The 12,044-nt window shown below is 46.1% G+C and overlaps 2 protein-coding genes across 2 annotated transcripts; one reads left to right on the top strand and one right to left on the bottom strand.

Moving 5' to 3' along the window:
• Nucleotides 1–2,114: 2,114 nt before the first annotated feature.
• Nucleotides 2,115–4,240, top strand: LOC125945165 (myb/SANT-like DNA-binding domain-containing protein 1). The gene is made up of 3 exons (XM_049666776.1): nucleotides 2,115–2,768; nucleotides 3,551–3,698; nucleotides 3,860–4,240. Exons 1-3 carry the CDS (start codon nucleotides 2,539–2,541, stop codon nucleotides 4,238–4,240), a joined length of 759 nt encoding a protein of 252 aa, XP_049522733.1. The 5' UTR covers nucleotides 2,115–2,538.
• A 743-nt stretch (nucleotides 4,241–4,983) lies between these two features.
• On the bottom strand, nucleotides 4,984–7,179 carry LOC125945163 (uncharacterized). The gene is made up of 2 exons (XM_049666773.1): nucleotides 6,125–7,179; nucleotides 4,984–5,749 (listed from the first exon to the last, which is right to left on the bottom strand). Exons 1-2 carry the CDS (start codon nucleotides 6,835–6,837, stop codon nucleotides 5,152–5,154), a joined length of 1,311 nt encoding a protein of 436 aa, XP_049522730.1. The 5' UTR covers nucleotides 6,838–7,179; the 3' UTR covers nucleotides 4,984–5,151.
• Between the last annotated feature and the right edge of the window lie 4,865 nt (nucleotides 7,180–12,044).

The raw sequence follows: 12,044 nt of genomic DNA, 5'->3' as shown, positions 1-12,044 counted from the left end.
AAGGATACGCGCCTTTGTTAATAGGAGACGTGCCAGGCACAAAATAGGGCAGGGGGCCGGCCATAAAAAAAGAAAAAAAATTGGAAGGGGGGCGGAAGCCCGGTCAGCCCCCCGCCTCCCTCCACCTGATACGCCTCTGCCCTCAGCATCCTGATTAGAGCAAATTTGCAGGGATGGCTGTAAGATTTTTGCTTTAATCCTGAAGACCAGACTTCTGACAACGACTTGCACAGATTACATCCGAGTGAGCATAACTGGAAATTTTCATTCGTTCCATGAAATATCGTTGAAGCCTGCCACACTGCCGGCCACACGCGCTCTCGAGCTCGCACGACCCTCGCCTATGTCCCTTGAGTGAGCAAGGCCATCGCAATTGTTCTGAAACCCTATGAAGTCAATATCCCCTGTTTCGGCCCACTAGTTGCAGCATGAACAGGCAGATGTGAAGATGCAGAAGGTATGTTCCAAGCATTGTATACAGAACAGCCTGCGCAAATCGCGACTAGCTTTACATGAGCGAAAGCAGTCTCTGAAAGCGCTTGAAGCAAGAAATCTATGTCAAAGAGATGAATTAGAAGTGAATCAGAAGTGAAGAAACAATGTCGTTTCCAATGCACTTGCGGAGCACGTGGCAACCTGAATATGCCACTGACGAGACAAGGCTTCTATCATTGCCAAGGAAACTGGATCTGGATTTGAAAGCAGTAGCTCGAATCCCTTGCTATAAGCAGGAGGAGGAGGAGGAACGAACGTTTATTGTTAGAAACAGTGAGAAAGTTTTCTTTCTTCGCCCTAGGTGGTCGGCTCTCTCAGTCCAGAAAGCCGTTGGCTAATGCCGCAGCCCGGGCCCGGTCCACCAGACTTCACTGATCCTCCAGGCTCTGTGCCGTTAACATTGCCTCCCACGTTTCTTCAGTAGCTTGTATCGGTTATGAGGCATCGTCTTGGCTGTTTTTCTCGCGGTGTCGGCACACCAACACCATGTGTTGGAGGGTGTCTGGTACATCATAATATTGACATAGGTATGAGGCTTTAGTGGGGTGCATCCGGTGCATGATAATTCCATGGACATATGTATTTGTTTGTAGTCTGCGGAGGGCGGTGGCTTTTTCCTTTCTTAATTTTGGATGTGGTAAAGAATATTGTCTTCTTTTGAGTCGGCAATGTTGCAGTATTACGGCGTAGTTGATGGGAATCTCCTCCACCCTCGTCGATTTCCAGATCCTGTGCGGCAGAAAATCCCGGCTGGTATGCTCTCGGGAGACAGCATGTGCTGCTTCGTTTCCTGCCAGGTCTTCGTGGCCTGGGGTCCATACGACGTAGGTTTCGGGTAGGTCTTGGCGTCTTGGTAGCTCTTTTAGAATTTTCACGGCTGCGGCAGAGATTCGACCTTTCTGTAAGTTTCTACATGCCGTTTGCGAGTGGCTCAAGATGATTGCTGTGTCCTTGCATGTGGAGATGCCAAGGATGATGGCCACTTCCTCCTCCGTTTCTGGATTTCTGGCCGGTATGGTGGCAGCGACTAGCTCATTTCCTTCGTTGTTGGTCACGGTAATTGCGTAAGCTCTTCTACCTGGGTATTTTGCCGCATCTGTATACCTCGTGTTGGGGTTCCTTGAGTATTTCTTGCTTAGCGCTTGAACTCTTGCTTGTCTTCTGTCTTTGTGGTGTGTTGCATGCATGTTTCGAGGTATTGGAGCGACTGAGATAGAGTCACGGAGAAGTGGCGGCAATCGGGCTTTCACATCTGAGTCTGCTATAAAGTTTTCGCTGTATGCGAGTTTGCGAAGTACTGCTCTTCCTGTTTGAGTCATCTTAAGGCGTTCCAGCTGGCTGGCCCTGTGCACTTCACTCATTTCTTCCCAGGTGTTATGGAGGCCAAGTTTGAGTAGTGTTGTGGTTGAGGTCGTACTGGGAAGTCCTAGTGCGCTCTTGATTGCCCTTATAAAACGATGCTGAGTTTTTCAATTTCAGCTTTCTTGAGGAGTATATACGGGGTGCCATATGTTATCTGGCTTATAAGGAGTGCTTGGATAATTTGGACGGTTTCTTGCTCTTTAAGTCCTCTTCTTTGAGTGGTTATACACCTAATGAGCTGAGTTACCTGTGTTATACCCCTGTCACACGAGAAGGTTTAATGTCATTTGCACCTAATGACATTTACATTTAATGTGGTTAGTTGGCTGCCACACGGGAACATATAATGTCATTGAACGAAAATGACTTCTGTAAACGAATGAGTTCACTGAACTCATTCGAATGGGTTCCTGTCGCGAATGAGTACTCTCGCCGAAGAGTGGCTGCGATGAAATTTTCTATTAAAAGTTAATAACTCATTGTAGTCATTAATATGTTTTTATTTTTAAGTGTATTGTTTAATTTTTTACCAAACGATTCAACTTATTCGTTCTCAAATAGTTTGAGTATTCTCGTTCCCAGCAATATTGTCGAGAGCGTTGCCGGCCATGTTTGACTGTGCTGAGTTGAAGCCTGAAGGTGATCGAAGCAGCTAGCGAGCTGTCAGCCGGCGCAGAAACGATGACCTCAACGCAGCCTGAAGCTTCCAAAGGAAAAGAAAGGGCCCGTTGGACGGAAGCGGAGACGTTCACTTTAATAAGGATTTGGGAGGACCACATCGGCGACTTGCGGCGGGCAAAACGGAATGCAAAGGTGTATGCCGCTATTTTGGAAAAGTTGCGAGCAGCCGGCATTGACAAGACACTAAAAGAAATAAAAAGCAAGATCGAAAATCTCGCAAATAAGTACAGGTGAGTGCACTACTACTTTTAAACATATATACTCTCGTGTGACCCCGACAACGAACCGACGGTTTCCATGCTTTGTGCTAGCGTGTTAAGGACTGTTAACGTGCGACTTGCCATCGTTATTCGAGATCGGTACAGCATATTTTGTAATGCAAATCGATGGGCAGCGTGCGTGCGTGCTTTACGACGGAACGCTACAAGACGGCGATGCGCGTTTCGTCGGTTGTAAGCAACGCAGCCAGCGTATTTTGTTAGACGTGCACAGGTTGGGCGATCTGCGAATTTACCGTGGCGTTGAGTCTTGTGGGTTTAAATGAAGTTCGGCCTTTGGGCAGGCTGTTACGCGCTGTTCAGAGGTACGCTGCAAAACTCGTCGAAGCGATCAGATGCGTTACCACAAGAACACGTGGTACTGCCCTAACTCACGCACGTCGCTAGCGTGGCTAACAAAAATGCAGCATTGCTACAGCGGAGCATCCCGCTTCCAATTAGAGAGCGCTATGCGGTGTCTCGCCCTACAATTGTGTGTTTAGCATGATACATTTGTTCACATTATCGATGGCGGCGAAATGCGAAAACACCCGTGTACTTAGGCAATCTTTGAGCTCGTTAAAGAACCCCAGGTGGTCCAAATTTCCGGAGGCCCCACTACGGCGTGCCTCATAATCAGATCGTGGTTTTGGCACGTAAAACCCCATAATTTAATTTTTAAAATTTGTTCACATTAGAAGCATCATTTTATTGTGGTTAGCAACATCACTATAAAATAATCATTTTACTTTCAGAGAGATCAACAAAAACAAAAGGACCGGCTCGGGCTGCATTCGGTGGCCCTTTTATTGGGAACTACACAAATTTTTGGGAACCTTGCCGATCAACGACGCAACACTGGTGTGCGAAAGTGAATGCAGTGATGACGCAACTGTTGAGCAGGTGAGAAAAACGCACATCAATGCGTCAATGCAGACATTCACAGTATATTTGTAGCATTGTCACAGGCAGTCTTGTATAGTGCACACTCAATTGCTGTACATGCTTGAAGTTTACAGTGCAAGTTCTAGAGGCTTATGCTTTGCCTGTATAATGTGTTACAGATTATCCGTCAAATGGAGGTGGGCGCCCCGGCAGCAGATGATCAGCCGGAGCCTCCTCCAGATATGGACGACATGTTTGATGTGCCGCCGTCACCATGTGCAGAAGAAAATACACCCCCAACACCAACGGCGCCCAGCAACGAGGCGGAGGTACAAAATGTGCAAGGCCAACTTGCGGGCTTAAAGAAAAAAACCCCATCAGGCCATGCGATTCTGCTGAAGCAGATAATTGAAGAGCAGAGGCAAATGCGTTACGCATTTGAAAGATCGAAAGCGAGGGAACATGAGCTGCGCAGGCGGCAACTCCTTCTTCAAGAAGAATCTGGGAAGAGAGAACAGGAGCTGATTTCTGTCCTAAGAGACATTGGAAAAAAGTTGTAATCTTGTAAATAAAGACGTTTCAACACTTACGATGTGGTTCCTTGCACCCACAGAACAGATCAGACCATGCAATACTGCTAAAGCAGATCACAATGACGGACGACGACAAACGCGTTGCTCATTACAAAGGTCTCGAGGCAGGGAGTACGAGCTGCGCAGGCGGCAACTACTCCTTCAAGAAGAGTTGGGCAAAAGAGAACAGGAGTTGATTTCTTTACTGAGAGACATTGGAAAAAAGTTGTCGCCACAATTGTTCTGAATAAAGAACTGTTATGATGTGCTTCCTTGCACCGACAGAACAGATCAGACCATGCAATACTGCTAAAGCAGATCACAATGACGAACAAAGACAAACACGTTGCTCATTACAAACGTCTCGAGGCAGGGAGTACGAGCTGCACAGGCGGCAACTACTCCTTCAAGAAGAGTTGGGCAAAAGAGAACAGGAGTTGATTTCTTTACTGAGAGACATTGGAAAAAAGTTGTAGCCACAATTGTTCTGAATAAAGAACTGTTATGATGTGCTTCCTTGCACCGACAGAACAGATCAGACCATGCAATACTGCTAAAGCAGATCACAATGACGAACAAAGACAAACGCGTTGCTCATTACAAACGTCTCGAGGCAGGGAGTATGAGCTGCACAGGCGGCAACTACTCCTTCAAGAAGAGTTGGGCAAAAGAGAGCAAGAATTGATTTCTGTACTGAGGGACATAGGCAAAAAGTTGTAGCCACAATCTTTGTGAATAAATGTTTTTACACTGTTTCGATGTGGTTTCCTTGTACCCACAGAACAATTTAGCATTGACCTGAACATAATGGAAGGATGAAAAAGGGAAAATACATGCACACTTGCCCACATAAATATAGTAATATGTAGGTCGACTGCACTCTTTGTGTAAAATTTAAATCACGACAGCAGTGTGTTCTGTTGAGCTCGGTTCCAAAAGTACTTTGCGAGTGCTGCTCTCACTTCTTGCGCTTGTGCTGTTGACACGCTGGTGTTGTGGGATGGTTGCTGGTACACTGCCTGAAAGGCCTGCACATCTTGCTCCCAGTGTTGCTCCACGGTGTCCTTGAAAGACTCGCAGATGTTGTGCAGAATGCACGATGTCCTGACAGCCTGTTTAGCGTTTGGAAGCTTGCACTCCATCCGCTTCATTGTGAAGCGAAATCGTGCCTTCAACCTGCCAAAGGTATTTTCAACAATCCGTCTTGTTTTCGACAAATTATAATTGAAGACAGCTTCGGTGGTCCCAGGTGAAGCAGATGGATAGGGCTTCATCAAATGTTGTGTCAGCGGGAAGGCCTGGTCACAAAGAATAACAGGCTTGACACTGTAATTTTCTATAATGGCTGCTGGAGACTCTAGGAGGCCACTTTCTATCAATTCGCACAGCCGTGATCGCCCATAGACATATGCGTCATGACACCTACCAGGTGCCCCCACATTTATGTACCTGAAACGGTACCGATGGTCGACGACTGCCAGCAGTATTACGCTGTACCTGCGAAAAAAAAACATGCTATGTAACGTTAAGAGGGTAACATTTCCTTATCAGCGTAATGTATGCGTTTCCCTTAGAAATTTCAAGAACAAATATTCTGTGCAGTTATTAGCTCTTAACAAGCATGTGAAACTATAGTGAACCCATTCACGTTTCACATGACACAGATCACCTCAACAGTTAAAATTGTAGCAGTTCTAGCACATTGCGGAGCACACTACTGCACAGCTTAGAAATCGTTCAACACGTGATGCCACTGCAGCCAACGTTTAGACACGGAGGCTTGTCATAGTTAGGGCAGCATAACATTTCACACAATAGGCACAACTGAACGGAATATAAATGGTTAGAGTTGACAAAGACAAAAGCACCTACCATCCTTTATAGTTGTGGTAGTCGGCTGCGTTCTCCTTTGGCGGCGATATACCGAAATGGCAGCCGTCGAGTGCGCCCACAACCTGCGGGAAACCGTTCACAGCAAAGCACTCTCTCATATGTTCCTCCAACTCCCTTCGGCCCACCATTCGTATCCATTCGGCTTCGAGCCGGTCGATTACCGTTTTACAGAATTCTCTGAATATGGTATTCACAGTGGACCTTCCAATGCCAAAAAGGTCCGCAATGGTCCTGTCTTCGGCACTTGAGCACAGCCGGTACAAGCCTACGGCCACCCTCTTCTTCACGGAGATCGCTTTCCTCATGTTCGTTGTCTGGCGCTCCAAAGAAACCCTGCAGGATTCTACCAGGTATCTAAATGTTGTCGGTGACACCCGGAACGCTTGCTTGAAGTGATATTCCCCTAGATGAGGCATGGTGTCTTCAAACCAGCGCTCATTTCGCTGGAAGCTCCATCGTTCTCTATGAACGCTGAATGATGCTGCCATTACTGCAGCAACTGTAAAGGCACTGGCCTGCAGCCGCTCTTCAATATCACGCGACTCACTTTCCTGTTCTTCTATCTGAATGTCCAGCAGTCTTTCCTCATTGATGCGCCTTGCACGAAAGCAGAAATAAGCTGCAAGAATGCGTCTCATCCGATCGGCGGGAGAACTTTCAGCAGCGTCGTCGCACTCCGCCATGTCAGACATATTGCTCGTTGACCAAATATTGGATTCCTACGTGGCTGCGGTCTTGTCTCGACTGCGTATGTGTGAGTTTTTCTTAAATATGTAGAAAACCTCATAATGTTAATTGCATGTTGTTGCTATCACGCTAAAATCAAATTTCATTAAACCTGATATATATATCAACATGTTTTTTTACACATGTTGCGACTTTCTTGATCATTCTAGTGTTCACTGCATCGCCATTGCCATCGTCTACAAATGACATTATTTTCTGCCGTGTAGCAGCGCAAGGTACCTAATGTCATTTGATGTATCGAATGTCATTAGATAGAAATGAGATTAAAGCTTCTCGTGTGACAGGGGTATTAGGGTCTTCTGAAGCTTCGGAAGTGTAGCTGCGCCAGAACCAGCGGGCGCCTGGACTGAGGGGTCCAGTTCATCGCACAATTTTTTTTCTAAATAATGTTTACTACTACTACTACTACTACTACTAGACGTCACGGCGAGCTGGTGCTAGAATATGATCTCTGGCTAGTGAGCTGTCTCCGTGCGCTATCCTGGAGACTGCAAATTTAGCCGTGTCCGTGCCGTTCATGCCTGCGCAGGGAGCGCGGCGAGCTATTGGAGCGTCTGTCGTCCCACGTATAGTCCTCGCCGTGGGCGCTACAGCAGCTGCGCTGTCTGCGGCCAAGGGCGGTTTCGCTTCGTACAAAGGCTCGACAGTGACATGTACATGTCTTTACTTTTAACACGAAAGTGTTTTATGCCGGGGTCCACCAAGACTTCACTGACGTATTTCCGTCACGGAAATACGTCAGCTTACAATGTACACGAACATAATACAAAGAAAGAAACCAGAAGAAAAAGTTCCACAAACATGCAAAATTTGGAAATCGAACCCACGACCTCTCGGTCCGCGACGATAGATCGCCGAGCGTTTAACCCACTGCGCCACAAACGCATTTGCAGAGAGCTACACAGACGCGCCTTATATATCTAACACTCCTCCGTGTACCCGCGCTCTTGCTCGTGGCGGTGCCGCCGCCTACGAGCAGAAAAAGTGGTCGCAGTTTCACCTGAAAGGCGAAGCATCAATTGCGATAGCAAACTTATAGAGAGCTATACGGAGTAATGATATTAGCTTTATCAGCTGTATAAACTTGGACATGCAGCAGCATCGGCAACACGCAGAACTGTTGTCGACGCCATCGGCGTTTTGCCCGCGTTCGCTCAAAATGCGTGCGGCGTTGGTGACTGTTGCCGGAGCCTGTGATATAAATAGGCACTTGGTGCCGCAGCTAAACGTCGCCTCCCTTCCCTCCCCCTCCCCCACGGCTTCTCGCGCGTCGGAAGAAGGTGCGTTTGCTCTACATATATGGTGATTGTAAAGGAGAAAAGAGACGCCTACTTCTGCAGCCCTTAAGCGAGCACGGCGCGGAACGCGCGTTTGTTCTCCGCCGTGCGTTCACTCCCCGTGAAAGACGCGCCCCTCGCGCCCTTTCACTCGCACATACAGCGTTCGGCGCGCGGCGACGATTTCTTCTCCAAATGACGTCATACGGAACCTCACGGCGACGGCGACGGCGACGGCTACGGCGACGCCGACGGCAGAAATCTGCTTTTGAGTGTCCATATAATTGCTATCGCAATAAAAGAGAAGTACTGCATTATGACACTAACGCGCACCGACAGTGAGCGCTTCGGTGGTCTCAGCACTACGACGCCTCGATGCCAGCATTCGAAGGGACGCTGGCATCAAGAAGCACTACCAACGCCACCTAGGTGGCGTTCACCGTACTCAGCACAGCGGAGCGTGGCCTCCGCAATTAGCTCTGAAAATGTTTCTGAAGTTGATCGCGGAGGCTGCAATTACGACGCGCTGTACGCGCTGATTTGACTCGGTGACGATTCAGTTACGTGCTTTGTCTTGCGCGTTGTATTAGTGTGTCAGTTACGTGCTTCGTCTTTCGCGTTGTGCTAGCGTGTGCAGCGTAGTGCAGCTTCCATATGCACGACGGTTGCTCATGGTCATCGACGTTGGTAGTCGTGATGGAGGAGACGTGCCACCAGGCGTCAGCGTGGGTGCATCAACGCCTAAGGGCGCTTTAGCCACAAAACACCAATAGACATTATATATCAATGTGCAATAAACATTACACTACTTCTGTGAAGACACGTTTCACTTTCGTGTTCTATACCGATTCCTATATAAGAGGGATCAACCACATTTTTTACTTTAAACCATCCCCGTCCCTCCCGGCATTTCACGTGGAGGCAGAATTCTTCACTGTTCTTGCATTTCCGCTCCTAGAACGTTCACCTTCACTGAGCCAACCGATGCCGTAATACCGCGTTCACACACTTTAGATTTAGCTCTCGATCGCGGTCGTCAGTGCTCCTTGAGATCGAGATTACTTCCATTGGGCGCGCCTATAAGTTAAAATTAAGCGATCTAATACAACATGAATACTTAAGTCCTTGTGACTGTTTCGTCAGCTATGGGCAGATTATCTGACAGATTATTGTCGTCGTGGAGAAATATTGGGTGGATTTTCGACAACCAACTAAATATTCTCACGCGCTTTAAAAAAAAAAAGTTAGGCAGTTTCGGTTTTTTACTGCGTGAAGCGCTACACGATGGTGCCAACTACTTCCTGAAACAAAAGTAAGGCAGTTTCGGTTTCGGTTTTCTAAAGCGTGAAGCGCCACAAGGTGGTGCCATCTACTTCCTGAAACAAGTGTCATGGCGGCTTCCTGTTTGGCTTTTTGAAGTTGAAACAGCTCAAGTACCAAGCTTTCTTGCGCTATTTTGAATGATATTGTGTTCTTAAATGTACGTCTTCGTTACAAGTATACTTAGTACCATCTAGAAAATCAAGCATCGATATTTAATTTTCGGCACTTTGTGTACCCGTCATACCTGAAGGCAAGCAAATAGCCACTGCGTCCTGCACGAACTTGTGGCCTGCCTATCGAGGTGAATATGTATTTCTTTTTCCTTTACATGCTTTATTGGTATAGAGCTGTATACAGCCACCGTTTTTCTTGATTCTGGGCTTGATGAAAAGTGAAATTGACACCGCTCTTAGGTATTGCAACCACGGCCTGCTTCGTTATTTGCTGCAGTTTTGACGATGTCGGTACATGACGCATTTGTTGCTCCGCATTGTTAAATAACACAACACTTGGCATATTGCATTTGCCTGGTTCGCTAAGAAAAAATTACTACGCCATTGGAGAAGCCCGCGTTGGCGTGCACTGGTTTCGCTGTCCGTTAGCAACACATGTTTCGGAGGAACGTCGCAGATAACAGCGCCAATAGTTTTATTGAATAACGCGGAGCAGAGAAGTGCCATCTCGCTGCGAAATTTTACTAAAAACAGAAGGGCGGTACGCGTAAAATAGAACAGGTGCGCGGGTTACGGGCAATGGCGATGTTGTAAGTTTAGTGCACGTGTGCGGGGACTTGGTAACGTTCGTGCAGTTCCTACTGGTCTTGCATTCTGCAGCTACTCGCAAGATATTGTGGGCTTGGTTGCTGCGCGCTGCAATCTGTCCAGCTATTATACGTCCCAGTCATGCGGTTGGCTGCCTGTTGCAGTCAAGAAAAAGTCATCTCTCGGACTGAAAAAAAATATTTGCGGATATTCACCTCTTATAAGATCAATCGCTACACAGTTTCAGAAAGCTGGCACTAACCTTCGAAACATATTTCAGCAGAGAGAGATGCAAGGTACTAGCTGACACATTGTTAACAGGGCTTCGAGGTATCACTGTGTTGAGCTCCATGGCTCTTTGTATAACTGCAGTAATCCAAAACAGAATTCCTTTTTTTTCGATTTAGTGTTCTTATGATGATCCATTCCTGCTGGTGCATGCACATAGACTTTTGATATTACCATCAAGCCATTCTACTAAAATAAACATTTTGAATACCTAGTTGCTCATCATCTTTTTTCTAGTGCTACACAAATAATAGTCTCACTGCCACATTTGCTGTGAACACGGTAATGCTCAAAACAAATGTGCATTCATTGCATATCAAGGCAAGTGTAAAAAAAGAAACATATCCAGATTATTGTTCTAAAACTAAAAGGGCTTGAAAGGGCTTGAAACTCAGGAGAAAAGAAAGCTGCCGTTTTAAGACATTTAGAATATGTACCGGACTCCTAACTTTAATGTGTAAAAGAAGCTGTATTGTCGCACTCACCACACGTTGCAGTTATAACGGAAACCTGGCTTGATAGCGAAATCCCGCCTGCCCACAAAATAATTCGTAGAGATAGAACTTCTAGGGGCGGTGGGGTTGCTGTTATTGTAAAGTCGTTTGTGGAGGCCATTCTGTTATCAGATTCAAGCGACACCGGAAGTCTGCTCGTAAAACTGAATATTTATGGTCATGTTTTTATTTTATGTGCGATGTACAGGTTGCCGATTATTTATTAGGGATAAGTGACCAGATTGCCCAGTTCAATAGAAATAAGCTATTAGTAGTTGGCGATTTTAACTTGCCAGGCATTGACTGGAATCGTGTTATGTCAGGTGCCGGTTCTGTTCTCGACGCAAATGTGCTTTTTGATATGATGCTCGACCACAAACTTGTACAAGTAGTTCGTGAACCTACCAGACTTGGAAACGGTCTTGTTCGTTGCTTGACCTTGTCTTTCTTGAACGATCCTTTTCCGATTATTCTGTATCTATGGGACCTGGGTTGTCTGAATATGAACTTATTGTTGCATCATTCTCGCTGAATGGTACTCGTACTCACGTGCATGACACGCATCCGCCTACGATTGTGAAAAAATTTTGCGCAGGCTGCTGATGTGTGAATAACAGATCATCTTGATTCTTGTCTTTCTGAATTTTGCCAGAATGATGTTCTGCAGCTTTGGGAAAAGTTTAAAATCATGTGTTTATTCTGCATTGATCAATTTATACCTAACAAACGTAAAAAGCCAGTTAACATAACTATGGATGAATAGGTGCACTATTCAATTAAAATGTAAAGCCAAATGCCTTAGAAAGAAAGGCCCAGCTACCGATAATTTAACCAATGTTCGTGTCGCCCTTTCTGTAGCCATTGCAGAAGCAAAAAATTTTTATTTCAGTAGCACTTTACCGAATTTAATTAAGGAAGATCCCCAGAAGTTCTGTAACTTTATCAAGGAACAGAATCAATCTATAACAAATATTATCCATGATAGCATTCCAATAACTGATCCCAATGC

Source organism: Dermacentor silvarum, chromosome 4 (assembly GCF_013339745.2).
Source record: "Dermacentor silvarum isolate Dsil-2018 chromosome 4, BIME_Dsil_1.4, whole genome shotgun sequence".
Taxonomy (NCBI): domain Eukaryota; kingdom Metazoa; phylum Arthropoda; class Arachnida; order Ixodida; family Ixodidae; genus Dermacentor; species Dermacentor silvarum.
Note: the sequence above shows the minus strand (reverse complement) of the source record. Positions and strands in the feature narration are given on the sequence as shown.